The sequence below is a fragment of the Mobula hypostoma genome, chromosome 9 (genome assembly GCF_963921235.1).
Source record: "Mobula hypostoma chromosome 9, sMobHyp1.1, whole genome shotgun sequence".
Lineage (NCBI taxonomy): Eukaryota > Metazoa > Chordata > Chondrichthyes > Myliobatiformes > Myliobatidae > Mobula > Mobula hypostoma.
The window spans coordinates 33,082,340-33,101,791 of NC_086105.1; the positions used below are offsets into that span (position 1 = coordinate 33,082,340).

The 19,452-nt window shown below is 39.4% G+C and overlaps 1 protein-coding gene across 2 annotated transcripts in view; it reads right to left on the reverse strand.

The window, feature by feature from the left end:
- cacna1c (calcium channel, voltage-dependent, L type, alpha 1C subunit) overlaps positions 1–19,452 on the reverse strand; it is a 669,326-nt gene that overhangs the window by 309,426 nt on the left and 340,448 nt on the right. For both annotated transcript variants that reach the window (XM_063058026.1, XM_063058027.1), the window contains 2 exons: positions 12,653–12,849; positions 7,966–8,069 (listed from right to left, as the gene is read on the reverse strand). In XM_063058026.1, coding sequence (XP_062914096.1) covers positions 7,966–8,069; positions 12,653–12,849 — 301 coding nt within the window. The remainder of the gene's footprint in view (positions 1–7,965; positions 8,070–12,652; positions 12,850–19,452) is intronic.

Genomic DNA, 19,452 nt, shown 5'->3' on the forward strand with positions numbered 1-19,452 from the left:
TAGTTACCTAATTAGGACTTTATATGATCTAATATCACCTTTCATTGTATCATTTTTGTTAAGTAAACCAAGTTATGGATTTTGCTTACATCACTGTTTCTGACATTCCGTAAGAATTTTTGAATAAAGTGCATGAACTTGTGGCGTAATTAGAGATTAGTCATTATGACCTTGTGGGCATCACTGAGTCGTGGCAGAAAGAAGACCATAGTTGGGAGCTTAATATCAAAGGATATACTTTGTATCTAAAGGACAGGCAGGAAGGCATAGGTGGTTGTGTGGTTCTGCTGGTAAGAGATGGAATTGCATCTTTAGAGAGAGGTGACAGTGTCAGAGAATGTTGAATCTTTGTGGGTGGAGTTAAGAAACTGCAAGGGTAAAAAAAACATTATGGGAATCATAAATAGGCCTCCAAATGGTAGCCAAAATATGAGGTTGAGATTGCAAAAGGAGCTGGAAAGGGCATGTAATAAGGGTAATGTAACAATCGTAATGGGGGTCTTCAATCCACAAAGGGATTGGGATAATCTGGTCGGTGTCAGATCGCAAGGGAGGAATTTTGTTGAATGCTTACAAGATGGCCTTTAAGAGCAGCTCGTGCTTGAGCCTCCTTGGGGAAAGATGAACTTAGATTAGGTGCTGTGTAATAATCCAGATTTTATTAGGGAGCTTAAGTAAAGGAAACCTTAGGAGACAGTGATCATAATAAGATTGAAATCATACTGCAAATTGAGAGAGAGAAGGACAAATCAGATGTATTAATATCGCAATGGAATAAATGGAATTACAATGCATGAGAGAGGAGCTTGCCCAGGTAGATTGGAGGGGCACACTGCTGGGGATGACGACACAGCAGAGATGGCTGAAGTTTCTGGGAATGGGTCACAAGGTGAAGGATAGATATGTCCCACAGAAGAAGTTGTTCTCAAATGGCAGGGATAGACAACTATGGCTGACTAGGGAAGTTAAGGACTGCATAAAAGCCAAAGGAAGGGCATATAATGTAGCAAAAGTGAGTGGGAAGTTGGATGATTCAGAAGTTTTTAAAATTGAACAAAAGGCAACTAAAAAAGCCATAAGAAGGGAAAAGATGAAACATGAGGGCAAACTAGCCAATAATATAAAGCAGGATACTAAATGATTTTCAGTGATAAAACAAGTAAGACGGAGGTGAGAGTTGATATAGGACCACTGGAAAATGATGCTGGTGAGGTAGTAATGGGGGACAGAGAAATGGTGGAGGAACTTAATAAGTACTATGCATCAGTTTTCACTGTGGAAGACACTAGCAGTGTGCCAGCGGTCCGTGAGTGTCAGGGAGTAGGAATGAGTGCCATTGCTATTACAAAGGGAAAAGTGCTAGGCAAACTGGAAGGTCTTAAGGTGGATAAGTCACCTGGACCAGACGGACTACATCCCAGAATCCTGAGAGAGGTTGCTGAAGAGATAACGGATGTATTGGCCATGATCTTTCATGAATCATTTGATTCTGGCATGGTTCTGGAGGACAGCAAAATCGCAAATATCACTCCACTCTTTAAGAAGGGAGGAAGGGAAAGAAAAGGTAATTATAGGTCAGTTAGCCTAACCTCAGTGGTTGGGAAAGTGTTGGAGTCTATTATTAAGGATGAGGTTTTAGGGTACCTGGACTATCGATAAAATAAGTCAAACTCAGCATGGTTTCTGTAAAGGGAAATCTTGTCTGACAAATCTGTTAGAGTCCTTTGAGCAAGGTGGACAAAGGAGAGGCAGTGGATGTCATTTACCTGGATTTTCAGAAGGCAAATCGTATGGCGTTACAGGAAAGATATTGGCATGGATAGCAGAATGGCTGACAGGCAGAAGGTTGTGAGTGGGAATAAAAGGGGTTTTTGCTGTTTGGCTGCCAGTGACTAGAGGTGTTCCTCAGGGGTCAGTACTGGGACCGCTACTTCTCACATTGTTTGTCACCGATTTCGATAAAGGAATTGATGGCTTTATGGCAAAGTTTGTGGATGATACGCAGATAGAAGGAAGTGTTGAGGAAGCAATGCGGTTGCGGCAGGACTTAGACAAATTGGAAGAATGGGCAAAAAAGTGGCAGATGGAATGCAGTGTTGGGAAATGTATGATAATGCATTTTGGTAAAAGGAACAAAACTGCAGACTATTATCTAAATGGGAAGAGGGTTCAAACATTGGAGGTGCAGAGGGACCTAGGAGTCCTCATGCAAGATTCCTAGAAGGTTAATTTACAGTTTGAGTCTGTGGTAAAGGCAACAAATGCAAAGTTGGCTTTTATTCCAAGGGGAATAGAATATAAAAGCACTGAGATAATGCTGAGGCTCTATAAGACACTAGTCAGGCTGCATTTGGAGTATTGTCAACAGTTTTGGGCCCCATATCTCAGAAAGGATGTGCTATCATTGGAGAGAGTCCAGAGGAGGTTCATGAGGATGAATTGAATTGACTTTATTACTTACATCCTTCACATACACGAGGAGTAAAAACCTTTACGTTATGTCTCCATCTAAATGTGCAGTGTGCAATTCATAGTAATTTGTAATAAATAGTATGTACAACAGGACAGTCAGTATAACATAAAAATACAATTTATTAGTGTGAATTAATCAGTCTGATGGCTTGGTGGAAGAAGCTGTCCCGGAGCCTGTTGGTCCTGGCCTACCATTTCCCGGATGGTAGCAGCTGGAACAGTTTGTGGTAGGGGTGACTTGGGTCCCCAGTGATCATTTGGGCTCTTTTCACACACCGGTACTGATCTTTGTAAATGTCCTGAATAGTGGGAAGTTCACATCTACAGATGCGCTGGGTGTCCGCACCACTCTCTGCAGAGTCCTGTGATTGAGGGAGGTACAGTTCCCATACCAGGCAGTGATGCAGCCAGTCAGGGTGCTCTCAATTGTGCCCCTGTAGAAAGTTCTGAGGATTTGGGAGCCCATACCAAACTTCTTCAACCGTCTGAGGTGAAAGAGGCGCTGTTATGCTTTTTTCACCATGGAGCTGGTATATACAGACCACGTGAGATCCTCTGTGATGTGTATGCCAAGGTACTTAAATCTGTTCACTCTCTCAAACCCAGATCCATTGATGTATATAGGGGTTAGTCTGTCTCCATTCCTCCTGGAGTCTACAACCAGCTCCTTTGTTTTTGCAACATTGAGGGAGAGGTTGTTTTCTTGACACCACTGTGTCAGGTGAGGACTTCTTCTCTGTAGGCTGCCTCATTATTATTTGAGATTAGACCAATCAATGTAGTATAGTCAGCAAATTTAATTAGTAGATTGGAGCTGTGGGTGGTGACACAGTCAAGGGTATACCAAAAGTAAAGGAGTGGGCTTAGGACACAGACCTGAGGGGCACCTGTGTTGAGGGTCAGAGGGACAGAGGTGAGGGAGCCCACTCTTACCACCCACCAGTGGTTTGACAGGAATGAAGTGGTTAACATATGAGGAGTGTTTGGCAGCTTTGGGCCTGTACTCACTGGAATTTAGAATAATGCGGAGGGATCTTATTGAAAACAATCGAATGTTGAAAGGACTAGATAAGGTGAATGTAGAGAGGATGTTTCCTATGGTATGGGTGCCCAGAAATGGAGGGCACAGCCTCAAAATTGAGGGATGACCCTTTAGAACAGAGTTAAAGGGGATTTTATTTTTTAGCCTGAGTAGTGAATTTGTGGAATGCTCTACCACAGACAGAGTGACATTGGTCAGGGTATCAAAGGTTATGGAAAGAAGGCAGGTGTATGGGGTTGAATGGGATCCAATATCAGCCATGATGGAGTGGAGGAGCAGACCTGATGGGCTGAATGGCCTGATTGTGCGCCTTATGGTCTAATATCTTTTTCTCATTTCAACCTTATTTCTTGTATGGTAGTAATCTTAAATACTCCCAAGTTTCACTGAATTAAATACTAGAAGCTTTTATAATGTTGAGCAACTCAACATCCACCATCTTTTCTAGTCTTCAAATTTAAAGTTTCACATCTTTTTGTATCATCTTATTTAAATGTTGATGCAGCCTCTCTAAAGATGGAAACTACAAAGAACTTTCGAGTAAAACAAACACACATCAAATACAGTTTTGTTTGACCTTATATGTACACACACAGGTCAATATCCTCACCTGATTTCCCGTTTTGATCCTGTCACACGACATGCTTCATCTGTACAAGATGCCTACTATTCTATACGTGGACAAGCCTACCATTTCTGTACATGTTAGCATTCCCTCTGCTTTTATTTTCAGTTCTGCTGCTCTTACAACTCAAGATGACAGATTCATTTTATTAATTTTTATTAACCTTCAATTACCTAGGTTTTTGAACCTCAGTAATATCTCTGCTCCATTGTTCCCACTTGAATATATTACTACTTCACATTACTCTGCATTAAATTTGTCCACGTAGGTACATCTTCCATTGACTAAGCTTCCCTATTTTGTGTAGTCCTCTTCACAAGTAAAATGTTCATCAGTCTCTGTAGTATATCAAACTTTGAAATTAACACACCCACAATCCAAATCTATATATCTATCTAAAAACAATCACAAAAAGAGCAGTGCAGCAAAGGTGGCTATTATATCCATTGATCAACAATCCTATATTTCTGTATAACTCTACAAGTTTTATCTCCTCTAATAATCTATCCTATTGAATCTGTTTTCATCATCCTATCAAATTGTCAATTCCATTAAAGAAGTCCTTCACTATGTCTTGGGTTCTTTACAAATCATGTTTATAAATGATTAATATAGGCTTTCTTGTCATTAATTCTTTAGCCACTGGGTTCCCTTTACTCAGTCTGCCTTCCCAAAAGGAGTCGCTCAGATTGGGAAACAATGTTCCAGCAGAGGCCCATCATGTTTTCAATAGTGCTTAACATAAGTTTATAGTTTTCATATTCTATGAAATTATTTATAAATAAGTGTTTAAATCTTTTGCTTAATCAGTGTTGCATCTCACTTAAAGAGAAGCATCCGGGTGTTGTTGTTTGATCACTTATCTTAACTTGTACCATATAGCTTGTACTTTGCTTTCTCACATCATCATAGTGTGTTAAATTTCAACTGGTGTATATGGAATGGAAGGATACGGACAGAATAGATTAATCTAGTTAGCCATTTGATTGCCAATTTAATTGGTTCAGCACAATATTGTGGGACAAATAGCTTTCTCCTGTGCTGTACTGGTCTATGCCTATGTATACTGCCTCATTGTATTGTTCTCCCTGAAGCTTATTAATTTATTTATACGTATTCCATCAACTTATTTAATGGTTGTTTGCAAATTTTGAAATAATGCCATGCATTTCCAAGTCTTCAACCCATAAATTGTGCTGTTCGGTATAACATTATATACACACAGATGAGAACAATTTTCAAAAAATGGCACCAAGAATATTCCCCATTGTATCACCATAATTTATATATATTTGTTTTAATGCAATGAGAACAGGTATAAAATATAATCATAATAAAACTATTTTATAGAAATATCAACAAAGCTCTACTTCATAAAATTGAACTAAGAAAGGTGATGAGAAATGTTCATGCCTTAGCATAATAAAACGGGATCAGAACTTGGTTTTCTAGTCACAGTGTTTTCTAACACATAGTAATTAGTTAAGAATCACTTCCTTATTAACCCAAACCGTTCTATGTATGCATCAGGAGCAAGAGGATAACTAAGGAGAGGGTGGGACCACTCAAGCATAAAGAGGGGACATTTGCTTCGATGTGAAGGATGTGAATCAGGTCCTTAATGAGTACTTTACATCAGTATTTACCAGCGATAAGGACGTGGAGGATAGAGAGATCAGTGCCAAGAGAATTAATATACTATGGCATTTCAAAGCAAAGTAGGAGGTGTTAGTGTTGGGTTTCTTAAAGAGCATTATGGTGGATAAGTCCCCAGGGTCTGATGGGATATACCCCCGGTTATTGAGGCAAGTGAAGAGATTGTTGGGGCCTTGGACAATATCTTTGCGTACTTTCTAGCCACAGGTGAGTAGCTAATGTTGTTCCATTGTTCACGAAGAGAACCAGGAATAATCCTGGAAACGATAGACTGCTGAGTCTCAAGTCAGTGGAAGGGAAGTTACTGGACAGGATTCTTCGAGATAGAACTTATGAACATTTGGAAAACCATGGCCTAATTAGGGAGAACAGCATGGCTTTGTGAGGGGCAAGTCGTGTCTTACTAACCTAATTGAGTTTTTTTACGAGGTGACTAGAGTGAAGGTAGAGCTGTGGATGTTGTCTGCATGGACTTTAGTAAGGCCTTTAACAAGGTCCCTCATGGGAGGCTCACCCAGAAGATTAAGATGCATGGGATCAATGGTAGATTGGCTGTTTGGATTCATGACTGGCTTGCCAATACAAGGTGGTGGTGGAAGAGACTTATTCTAGCTGGCAGTCTGTGATTAGTGGTATTCCACAGAGATCTGTACTGGGACCTCTACTGTTTGTGATGTATATAAATGACCTGAATAAAAATGTAGATATGTGGGTTAGTAAATTAGCAGATGATGCTAAGACTGTTGGTGCGTGGATAGTGCAGATGTCCGACAAAGAAGACAGCAGGATATAGATCAGTTGCAGATATGGGTGGAAAAATGGCAGATGGAGTTTAACCTGGCTAAATGTGGGGGGTTGCACCTTGATAGGTCAAATGTATAGAGATGGTACATTGTTAAGGGCATGACCTTTAACAGTGTTGATAAGCACAAGGATCTCTGGGTCCAAGTTCATAGCTCCCTGAAAGTGTCTACAGAGGTTGGTGGGGTGGTTTAGAAGGCATATGGCACGCTTGCCTTTTTTAGTTGAGGCACTGAATTCAAAAGTCAGGAAGTTATGTTGAAACTTCATAAAACTCTAGTTAAGCCACATCTGTAGAATTGCATACAGTTCTGTCTGTCCCATTACAAGAAGAATGTTGAGGCTTTGAAGAGTGTGCAAAAGGGGTTTACCAGGATATCTCCTCTAATCCAGGTGGTGTGTTATAACAAGAGGTTGGGCAAATTTCAGTTTGTTTTCTCTGGAGCAGTGGAGACTGATAGGATATCCGATAAAGTTTCATAAGATTATGAGAGAGTAGGCAGACAGCATCGTTTTACCAAGGTTGAAATGTTTAATGCCAGAGGGCATACATTTAAGGTGAGAAGGGCTAATTTTAAAGATGTGAGGGGAAATTTTTAAAAAATCTACAGAATGAAGGTGCCTGGAATGTGCTGCCTGGGTTGGGAGTAGAGGCAAATACAGTAGGGACTTTTAAGAGATATTTAGATAGGCAGATGAATCTGAGGAGAATGGAAGGCTATGGAAAAATGTGTAGGCATTCCGGATTACTTTCGCTGGCAATTTGATTACTTATTTATTTGGTATGGCACAGCACAATATTGTGGACCGAAGGACCTGTTTCTGTAGTGTACTGTTCTATGTTCTATGTTAAAATAAACTGCATAGGTTGCTTCTTATTTCCAGCACTGCATTGTAAATCATCATATGCTATTACAAATGAACCATGAAAGATCAGTCAACACAGGGATCAAAAATAATAAACATAAAAAGTAATGCAATGCTGTTTACCCACCAAGTACAAATTAATTCATTCTTAATTAATGAGTAACAAAATAGACCCATGGCCCCCAATTCCCTCTTGTATCGTCCAGCTAGAAAATGGAATAATAATGAATGGACTTTGTTCAGCATTTGCACACAACAATGGCCAGTGGGGAATTATAACCATATAACCAGGCACACAAACTACTCTGACAACCTCCATCTTAAACTTATAACTTCTTTCTCAGTTGAAATCTGAAGCTGTTTAGGTTGCGTTCATTATTTTTATTTGCTGATGACCAAAAGAAACATATCATGCGACCTGATTTCAAAAGGGTATAGGAAATAAAGGTATATTGAGGAGGGAAGCATAGACCAGAATGAAGATACCAAATTTACAGCTTACCCACTTAACACACCAAGAACCAGATTTAAAACGAAAAAGGATCCAAAGATGACCAGGCTCACAAAATAGACCCAAGGTAACTCATAGCCCATGGCATCCTGCATCTGAAAAAATGAAGGAAAGTTAAATGAGTGAGAATAGTAGCAAGTCAAAGCTAGATATATTATTGGATAAGTGACTCATAGAATACAGATATGTCTTTAGATAAGCATTGAGATTTAAAGACATACACATTTCAAATACAGATTTTTTTTACTCTATGCAACTCATATTTTCATTTCACATAAGCTTCTACAACTGTGCATAAAATTTCTATTGAGATTTCTTGATATCACACTGTCTCTCAAAGGAACATATCAAATGTGATTCACATAATGAAATACTTTCAAAAGGCAAATAATAATGTTAGTATGGTGGAGCAATGTGAAACTCAGACCATATCATGCAGATGTCGTAAGAATCCTCATCTCAGGCCATAATTCTCTATTCCCTGCTGAACCAAAATCTTATTTTAGTTTATTATTTTCACCATTCCAAGTGAGTGGCAATTTAACATTATGGTAATTGTGAAATTTTTCATATTCATGTTCTATTTTTATATTTGTTAGTTCACAAATGCTGCTGTAAGAAAACCAACACTTGAACACAAGGCTGGGTAAATACAGTACTATAATTATTTACTGAGCTTCTTTATGAAAAAAGTTCCAAAACACTTTGAAGAATGTAAATACCTACCGCAATGTTATAGTTTTGAAGAAAGTGAAGCATCGAACAATGATACAAGCTGGTCATTTATATATATTTTTCAAAAAATTGATAATACCCAAAAAGTCATGAATACATAAGCATCCACAAACTACCTTTTTCATCAGTAAACTAATGAGTACTACATTTAAGGAACCAGCTTATTTTATAAAATACCTGTACTTGCACAAAATCATGATACTTTGGGGCTTTATCTTTTGGACCGCAGAAGAATGAGGGGTCACCTACTTCAAACAAATAAGATGCCAAGGGGCTTGATAGGGTAGATGCTGAGATATTTTCACTTGTGGGAGAGTCATGAATAAGGGGCCAGTCGTTTACAACTGATTTACATGGAAATTTCTTCTCACAAAAGGTAGTGAATCTCTGGAATTCTCTGGCCCGAGGGTGGTGGAGACCAGATCATTAGATAATATTTAAAGAGGAGACTGAGAAATATATGTAAGATTGAGGAACTGAGGTCAATGGGGGAAATGGCAGTAGAGTCGAGGTCAGCATTGATCTGCCATCATAATATTGAATGACAAGGCTGGCCTGAAAGGCTGAATGGCCTACTACTGCTCGTATTTTCTTATCTTACGAATATAGAGCACAACAAAAGCCTGGCAGACATAAAAGCAAATTGGCTCAAAGCTTATTCAACATGATTAATAGCACGGGAGCAACCGATACTTTCCCATCTTCTCTCAATGGATAACGATTGGGTTGATGGAGAATTGTTCTGATAATCCAAGCTTTTGACTGCCCCATGTGCACTTCAATCACATCCCCTTGGAGATGAAATCTCAGTCTGTGGGCTGGGATAGACAGCATCTACTATTTCTGACCCAGATAACATTGAGATCAACCGGCACATCTCGATGCTGAATGATGCGAGACCTTGTGCTGAATGTGATTCTGGAGAAGGAACAAAGTCTGGGATTCTGTGGGGGTGGTTGTGGAGACTCGGTAAAATAAGGTTTTAAGTACTAATGCAGATTAATAGTTAATGCTCAGTAGCCATACAAATGATTTTTGAGACAATGAATGATATAGATGCTTTTAGGTTGATTGCTGGACTAAACTAAATTAGAGGTCAACTACTATTGGTTTTGAGAATCCTCAGGTGAGAAAAACTTAAAAGAAAAACAATGATTATTTCTAACTTTACAAAGACACCTACTAGAATATGCACAGAAGTGACCAAAGAATAAAAATTAAATATTGAGAATCAAGCTTAGCTTGATTTGGAATCCTAAAAGTTACCAAAATATTAATAGATAATGCTAATATTTAGAAAGAGAGGTGTAAGGAATTTGTGCTCTTTCAAAGAAAATTGTGTTATATACATTTTTGTGCTGTTTGCGATAACCCAGAGTACTTTATAGTCAACGTATTTTTTTAATCATCAACTTAATATAGGAAACACAGCAAGGAATTGTGCACAGTAAACTCACTCAAGTCTTACAACAATGATAAAATATTTATTATGATGTTGATGGTGAAATAAACACTGATAAGGACACAGGGAACATCTATTCACTGTTCGAAGTATTGTCATGGAATTTTTTTCACAACAATCTGAGGGACTTGAAGGGGTTTTAATTTAATGCCTTATTGAAAGATGGCACTACCAACAATGCAGTGAAGTTTCATTTTTTATTCAAGTTTCAAAAGAACTTGAACCCAGATCTCCGCTTCAGGGGATTTGCCTAGCTACACACGGCAACTCCCCATGAAAAGAAAGAATAGACTCTCACCTTTTGGATGGTGGCATAGCACATTCAAACCAAATGCACTGCTTCATCACATCTGCTTTTTCTTACCAAATATAGCAAAATGAAAATTTTAGCTCAGTTCAATATTTCAATTATTCATTTCCATTTAAATATGCTACTCTCAATAGTTACGTTTATGTTTTTGTCAGATTAACATATCGCTCATTCTGAATAGTGCAGCCCCATATTTTCTTCCCTCAAAGAATAAACATTTTGTGAAGTAAGCATTTGAACTACTAAATTTCTACAGATGCAAGGCAAGTTTTATTTTCATTTAAATCCTTTTATAATGCTTACTAAGTCTGATTAAATTTCAAACTGAGTAACTATGTTTTGATTATAACTGTAAGAAAATTAAACAAGGAATGAATACATTGAAACCTACAAACAAAAATAAATTCTATTATCTCAGAATAGATTGTTTGTATTCTTTTGCCTTTTGGTTAACCAATCTGAACACTTAAAAGTTGTTCAAATGGCATTCAATTTGAACCTTAAGTTTACATACATAAAGACTCACAGCACAGAAACAGGCTCTTTGGCCCATTGAGTCTGCTCTATTTGTCAACTATCCAGTTACCCAGTCAGGGTAACCAAAGCTGTGTGGAGTTTTGGTCTATTACAGAAAAGGCATGGCTAAACTGGAAAAAGTGCGGAAAAGATCTATAAGGATGTCGCCAGAATAGGGGACCTGAGTTATACTGAGAGGTTAGCCAAGCTAGGTTTTTATTGGGAACGACAGAGAGTGAGAAGCAACCTTATAATAGTAAAGAGAGACATAGATAAGGTTGATTGTAAGAGTCATCCCCAGGGTAGGGGAGTAAAAAACGTAGGTTTAGGGTGAGGAACAAAGGGTTTAACAGGGCCCAAGGGGCAACATTTTCCACACTGCAAGTGCTGGGTATATAGAATGAGCTGCCAGAGGAAGAGGTTGAGGCAGATAAAATAGTATCATTTAAGCAGCACTTGGATAATTACTGCATATGGGAGGGGTGGGGTTTAGAGAGATATGGGTTGAACAGAGGAAATTGGGACTAGCCAGATGGGCACCATAGTCAGAATGGGCAGTATTTTTCTGCAACTTGAAGCCTTAATTTGTTCCTCAGATCCCCTTTACATTTCTCCTGCTCATCTTAAACCTATGCCCTCTAATTCTAGACTCCTGTTTTCCACCCAATTTTTAGGGAGCTATGAACTTAAACCCCAAGATCTGTAGATCAAGCCTGCTTTTTACCCCATATTGCTGATCAGAACTTGATTTCCCAAAATGCATTACATTACATTTACCACTGCTCTAACCAAGTTTCCAGCTGTATTCTTAAACAACCCTCAATTTTTATTATTTTCATTCCCACTTTGTATTCCCAAAAATTCCAATATTTGAAAGAATGCAACTTATTAACATAAGCTTTCAGCCTGCTGTCTTCCTTCTGTCACTCAATGTTCTTTGGAAAAGTTCAGGTTAAAAGTAATTTTATTGAAAGGACTAAATCTAAAAGAAATATTGCACTGAATAAAAGAGTGCCTATTAGAAGCACAGAATAGCAGAGATAGCCAATATACAGCAGCTCCCAGAGACAAAGGGGAAAAAGCATCAGGAACCAGGAAAACAAACAGCCAAACAATAAGGAATAAATTATAACTGGGTAATGACAACTGAATTTCAATACAAGACAGAACAAGAAAATAGTCAAGTCAATGGAGATATAAAAACTGAGAGTTGGGTATTAAAAAAGGTTAATAAATAATAAGATAGATTGGAAAAGGGGGACTAGAAACAAGAATTGTACAAAAAAAGCATAAGAAAAATGAAGCTGTGAGTTAATAGAACCCTGTAACTTTAAATCTAATTTGAATACGAGTGTACCAATGTAATTAAAATATGCCTCATGATATTATATATTTTTCAGTTCTAAATGTGCTTTTTCTAAATGATGCACACTTATAATTAAAGCACAACGTAGACTGAACCTATACCTACCTACATTTTAATTTACATCCTTAATAAACTCTGCATGCACTAAGCAATGTTTCATGGTAAAACAAATGACAAAATTGCAGTCACTGTAGTCTGTTAAGTTGGCTCTCCACAAAGTATTAAATTCACTGCTCTTGGCCCAACTCTCAGTGCTTTTTCTTTGTTTAGTTTCTGTTGTAGTACGTACCCAGTATAACACATCAGTCCAGCCCTCCATGGTGATGCACTGAAAGACGGTTAACATAGCAAAGGCAAAATTATCGAAATTAGTAATTCCATCATTAGGGCCGATCCATCCACTTTTGCAGAAAGTTTCATTTGAACAGCGACGGCCGTGTCCGATATTTAAGCTGCAGGGTGCGGGCTCATCGTCCGCATTTATTTCTGAAAATTTAACAAGACAATAGGTTAACAATAGGCATCAGCTTCAGTGTATCTGAATTAATAGTTACCTTTAGTAAGCCCTGATGAAATGTCACTGTATTAATCTGAGGTCCGCATACAATTTAATTTCAAATAAAAATAGAAAAAAATTGGAAATACTCAGCAGGTTAGGTTGAATACTACAATAATATCACTCCAAGGGATAATTTTTTTCTCTGCTGACATATCACTCATGGTGAAAATAAACAAAATGTTAAATACCGGTTTTAAAATTTAATTCCTATATCACCATCCACTCATGGAGTGACAAATAGTTCCTCATGCAGCACAGATTCAGATCAACACAACATGGTAACAGGTCCTTCAGTGCACTGAATCTGGTCTGATCTTCAACCCCTATTTATATTAATCCTAAATTAACCCTCCTTTTTTCATCAACTCCTCAACCTCAGATTCTACCACTCCTCCACCAACCTGCTCTTCTTTGGGACGTGTGCAGAAACTGGAATACCTGGAGGAAACCGCCATGTGACAGGTTCCCGATCAGTGAGTCATCGAAGGTGACAGGGGAGAAGGCAGGAGAATGGGGTCGGGAGGGAAAAATCAATCGGCCATGATCGAATGGCAGAGCAGGCTCAATGGGCCACAGTGACTGGGAGAACTTGCAATCTCCACACACCCAAGGTCAGTACTGAACCTGGGTCTCTAGTGCTGTGTGGCAGCTGCTCTACTAGCCGTGTCACCGCGCTACGCCCAGCTTTCCACGCGTCAGCCAGTGTTTCCTTGATTTGCTTTTGCTGCGGGCACATACACCAGTTCTATTTTTCAAGTGTCAAGGGTTATTCAGACTCCGTGCAGCACCTGCACATATTTTCTTGAATGAAGTGGAAAAATTGACAGTCTTGGTAGTATGGGGAAAGAAAAAGCTTGTTGAAATCCTAATGTGCAAGCAAGCTATGAAGTATCCATTTTAAAAGCTATTCAGGTTTCAGTTCCAGTACATACTGTACGCTTTGGATATTGACAGTATACTTGCAGCCAAATTTGACAAGATAGACAACTTTCTTTGACATCACCACTGCATTCTCTATACCTCAGACATAAACATGCACTGGGCATGGGATTATACAATTCAACCTTGAAAGGATATGCACGCTGCAGTTTAAAAGGATGGTGAATTTCCATTGCTGCACACAAGCAGGAAGCTATAGTACATGAAAATATCTAGCATCTTGAATTTACTTCAGGTAAACTATGCCTTATTTTCAAAATATTGTTTCTATGGACAAACAAGTTGCAAAATATAAAGAAAATTAGTTGCATTATTCCATCTTCAGGTGACTGAATAAAGTACATTAGCAAACCTCCCAAAAGACTTGCTGATTTGGGTAATGATGTAACACTTCCATGCAGAATGGAGAATAGTTTTGTCGAACTAAGGTTGAGCAAATTATTTCACTCTATCCAGCCCCGTAACCAGCCACTAAGAACACTGCTCTCAAAGCCTTCAAATTAAAATGTCATTTGAATTCCCAGCTCTTTATTTCTATTTTAAATTGCTTCACTTCCGTATATGCATGTGCCAGTTAAATTTGGACTAGGAATCATATTCACAGTGTGGGAGGTGTATGTGGGTGAATTTTATAATTTCTAGAGATACAGAGCATAATAGGCCCTTCAAGCCTGATTGCAGAGCAACCCCCGACAGCTCCGATTTAACCCGAGCCCAATGCTGGGACAACTTACGATGACCAGTTAACCTACACGTTACATCTTCAGACCATGGGAGGAAACCAGAGCACCTGGGAAAGACCCACACATTCCACAGGGAGGATGTACAGAGACTCCTTACAAACTCTGACACCCCAAGCAGTAATAGTGTTGCACTATTCGCTACACTATTGTGGCACCCAATAATGAGAGATTGTTGCTGGTCAAGTTAAGAATGTGTTTTGGTATGCTTAATAATACAGCACTGCCAGCCTGTGCAGCAAAAAGATAACATTTTTGCACAATGCTTTTCTCTAACTATTGTCATCATGTGTTGTGACTACTGTTGACTAACTTTTCATATTTTAAAGCTAAAATTTACATAACCTTGAATGATAATAGGTAATACGTATTCAGAATCAGATTTAATATCATCAGCATATGTCATGAAATTTGTTAACTTAGCAGCAGCAGTTCAATGCAATACATGTAATATGGAAAAAATAAATAAGTAAATCCATTACAGCAAGTACAGCACATTAAGTAGTTAAATTCATATTATAATCAGGCATGAACTTGGTAAATGATTCGCTATTTACTGAATTTCATTTGCCTATTTAAGAACAGATTCAGCTTCCTTTCAAATAAAACCAAGGCCAGAAAATTCACCAGGGCTTGGTGAGCAAGTTATGTGGGGCAAATATGAGAAAATCTGCAGATGCTGGAAATTCAAGCAGCACACACAAAATGCTGGTGGAACGCAGCAGGCCAGGCAGCATCGAAAGGAAGAAGTACAGTCGATGTTTCCGGTCGAGACCCTTCGTCAGGGCGAACGGAAAAAAGAGATAGTAAGAGATTCGAAAGTGGGAAGGGGAGGGGGAGACCCGAAATGATCGGAGAAGACAGGAGGGGGAGGGATGGAGCCTAGAGCTGGGAAGTTGATTGGCAAAAGGGATACAAGGCTGGAGAAGGGAGACTATCATGGGACAGAAGGCCTTGGAAGAAAGAAAGGGGGAGTGGAGCACCAGAGGAAGATGGAAAACAGGCAAGGAGTTATTGTGAGAGGGGAAGAGAGAGAAAACAAATAAGTAAGAGATGGGGAGCAGGTCAGAAACTACTTGGGGATGGGGCTGCTTTTTCTGTGGGAGATTGGGAGGGGGGAGGCACAGGGTAAACACAGTCCAAAAGATGTATGTATTTTACTTATCTTGCAAATCTCCGAGGTAATACGATACGATTTGCCAGATGCACCTATCATCAGGCATTCCTGGGGACACCATGGAACAAGTTCCTCTGCAATGTCTCTAAAGAATGAGGAATGACATATGTGTCTCATTCAGCATGGTGGTTGCATTGATGACTGACAAAAGGTAGTGCCTGGATGAATTTTCTAAATGAGAAAAGACTTAGAAATGGTTTCTCTTCGGAATAAAAGAACAGCCTATAGCTAGTGGCTTGGGCCTGGTCATGGTCATGATAGAGGGGGATTGGGCAGCACATGTTCAGGTATCTATGTGCAGCACCCAGTTTGGTTGCAACTTTAGTTGGCCATTTTTTTAATGTGATACACTAATCCCAATGTATACACTAGAATCTTTGTCATCGTTATGTTAAGTTTTATTCTGTACCTGTTTACTCTAAATTGCAACAAAATGCTCTTTGACAGAAATCTTGGTTACTTAGAATTTCCTTGGGTTCATAATTCCACCACTCCAAAACTGGAAAGAGAAGGAAGTCCTTCTTTATTTGGTTACTCTTTTGATCAGAGTAAGTTCTACATAAAATTGCTAGTTCATCGAAATAGAGGAAAAGTCGAGGTTCAACAGAACTGTGCACCAGTACAGACTCTTCAAAAGTTTAATATATTTTTCAGTTTCAGGTTTAGTAATAAATATGAGAAACCCCTCTGAATTTTGGCATACAGAAACATAGAAAACCTACAGCACAATACAGGCCCTTCGGCCCACAAAGCTGTGCCGAACATGTCCTTACCTTAGAAATTACATAGGGTTACCAATAGCCCTCTATTTTTCTAAGCTCCATGTACCTATCCAGGAGTCTCTTACAAGACCATATTGTACCTGCCTCCACCACAGTCACTGGCAGCACATTCCATGCACTCACTACTCCCTGCGTAAAAAGCTTAGTCCTGACACCTCCTCTGTACCTGTTTCCAAGCACCTTAAAACTCTGCCCTCGTGTGCTAGCCATTTCAGCCCCGGGAAAAAGCCTCTGACTATCCACATGATCAATGCCTCTCATCATCTTATCTACCTCTATCATGTCACCTCTCATCCTCTGTCGCTCCAAGCAGAAAAGGTCGAGTTCGCTCAACCTATTCTCATAAGGCATGCTCCCCAATCCAGGCAACATCCTTGTAAATCTCCTCTGCACCATTTCTATGGTTTCCACGTCCTTCCTGTAGTGAGGCGACCAGAACTGAGCACAGTACTCCAAGTGGGGTCTGACCAGGGTCCTATATAGCTGCAACATTACCTCTTGACTCCTAAAGTCAATCTCACGATTGATGAAGGCCAATGCACTGTATGCCTTCTTAACCACAGAGTCAACCTGTGCAGCAGCTTTGAGTGTCCTATGGACTCGGACCCCAAAATCCCTCTGATCCTCCACACTGCCAAGAGTCTTACCATTAATACTATATTCTGCCATCATATTTGACCTACCAAAATGAACCACCTCACACTTATCTGGTTGGAACCCCATCTGCCACTTCTCAGCCCACTTTTGCATCCTATCAATGTCCCGCTGCAAACTCTGACAGCCCTCCACACTATCCACAGCTCCCCCAACCTTTGTGTCATCAGCAGATTTACTAACCCATCCATCCACTACCTCATCCAGGTCATTTATACAAATCACAACAAATAGGAGTCCCAGAACAGATCCCTGAGGCACACCACTGGTCACTGACCTCCATGCAGAATATGACCCATCTACAACCACACTTTGCCTTCTGTGGGGAAGCCAGTTCTGGATCCCATGCCTTGCTGAAATCCATATACACTACATCTACTACTCTAACTTCAATGTGTTTAGTCACATCCTCAAAAAATTTAATCTGGCTCATAAGGCATGACCTGCCTTTGACAAAGCCATGCTGACTATTCCTTATCATATTATGCCTCTCCAAATGTTCATAAATCCTGCCTCTCAGGATCTTCTCCACCAAATTACCAACCAATTGAAGTAAGACTCACACTGGTCTATAATATACTGGGCTATCTCTACTCCCTTTCTTGAATAAGGGAACAACATCTGCAACCCTCCAATCCTCTGGAACCTCTCCCGTCCTCATTGATGATGCAAAGATCATCGCCAGAAGTTCTGCAATCTCCTCCCTCGCCTCTCACAGTAGCCTGGGGTACATCTTGTCCGGTCCCAGTGACTTAACCGACTTGATGCTTTTCCAAAAACTCCAGCACATCCTCTTTCTTATCTACATGCTCAAGCTTTCAGTCCACTGTGAGTTATCCCTACAATCACCAGGATCCTTTTCTGCAGTGAATACTGAAGCAAAGTATTCATTAAGTACCTCTGCCATCTCCTCCGGACCCATACACACTTTTCCACTGTCACACTTGATTAGTCCTATTCTCTCACGCCTTATCCTCTTGCTCTTCACATACTTGTAGAATGCCTTGGGATTTTCCTTAATTCTGTCCGCCAAAGCCTTCTCATGGTCCCTTCTGGCTCTCCTAATTTCATTCTTAAGCTCCTTCCTCCTAGCCTTATAATCTTCTAGATCTCTATAATTACCTAGTTTTTTGAACCTTTTGTAAGCTTTATGCCACACACCCTGACAAAAATGATTGATAAAAAAAAAATCAAGAAACAAAAAGGCATCAAGGAATCTGAAGTTAACAGGCAAATGTGGATAGCTGTGCTTATCAGATTACGTTCAGAAGAGGAATATTACTACTAAGGCATTATTATTATCTATCACAATTCCACACATTTGCATTAAATGAAATTGCAGAGACATCCATTTACCTTGGTAACTCGGTTTTCAGTTTTGTAACCAGTTTAAGAACATCCAAAAGAATTGTAAACAAACCTAAAGAATTTGCTGAAAGGAGATAAATATTTGTTGAAGAGTTGAGCAAGAGGACAATCAAGGGCAGAGTGGCAGATGATGTCTACATATACATAAGCAGGGGCTTTGACCAGATTCCACACAGTAGGCTGGCCCTGGTTATTAAATTAAAATGGACTCCATGGAGAGATAGCTAATTACATTCAAAAATGGCTTGGTAAAAGGAGATGGAAGTTATTATTGGAAGTTTTTCAGATTGGAAGCCTGTCTGACCAGTGGTCACTGAGTCCCCTCGTTTGTCATCTGTATTAAGGATTTGAATAAGAATCAGGGTTACATGGTTAGTACATTTTCAGATGACACCAAAAATTAGTAAAATAATTGATAGCGAAGGTGGTTGTTCTAGATTATAACAAGAACTAAATCAACTGGAAACCGAGTCAGAGAATGGCAGATGAAATTTAACTTGCTCAATTGCAAAGATACAAAGTGTCGCATTTAGGGAAGTTAAACCAGGGCAGGACTTAAACAGTAAATGGCGGTAACTTGGAGTGTGTTGTAGGACAGAGTGATCTATATGGTTCTCTGAAAATGACAATGAAGTTGGACAGAATAGTGAGAGTGGTTTTTGGCAATATTTGTCCTACATTGATCAGTGTATAAAGTGCATGATTTGGGACCTCATGTTACATCTGTACAAGACTTCTGACAACCAGACCGAGGAGTATTGTGTACAACCTAGCAGTATGAAGGATGTCATTAAGTTGGAAAGGGTGCAGAAATTATTTATAAGCATGGACAGCTTATCAGGGGAGTCTGAATAGGCTGAGGCTGTTTTC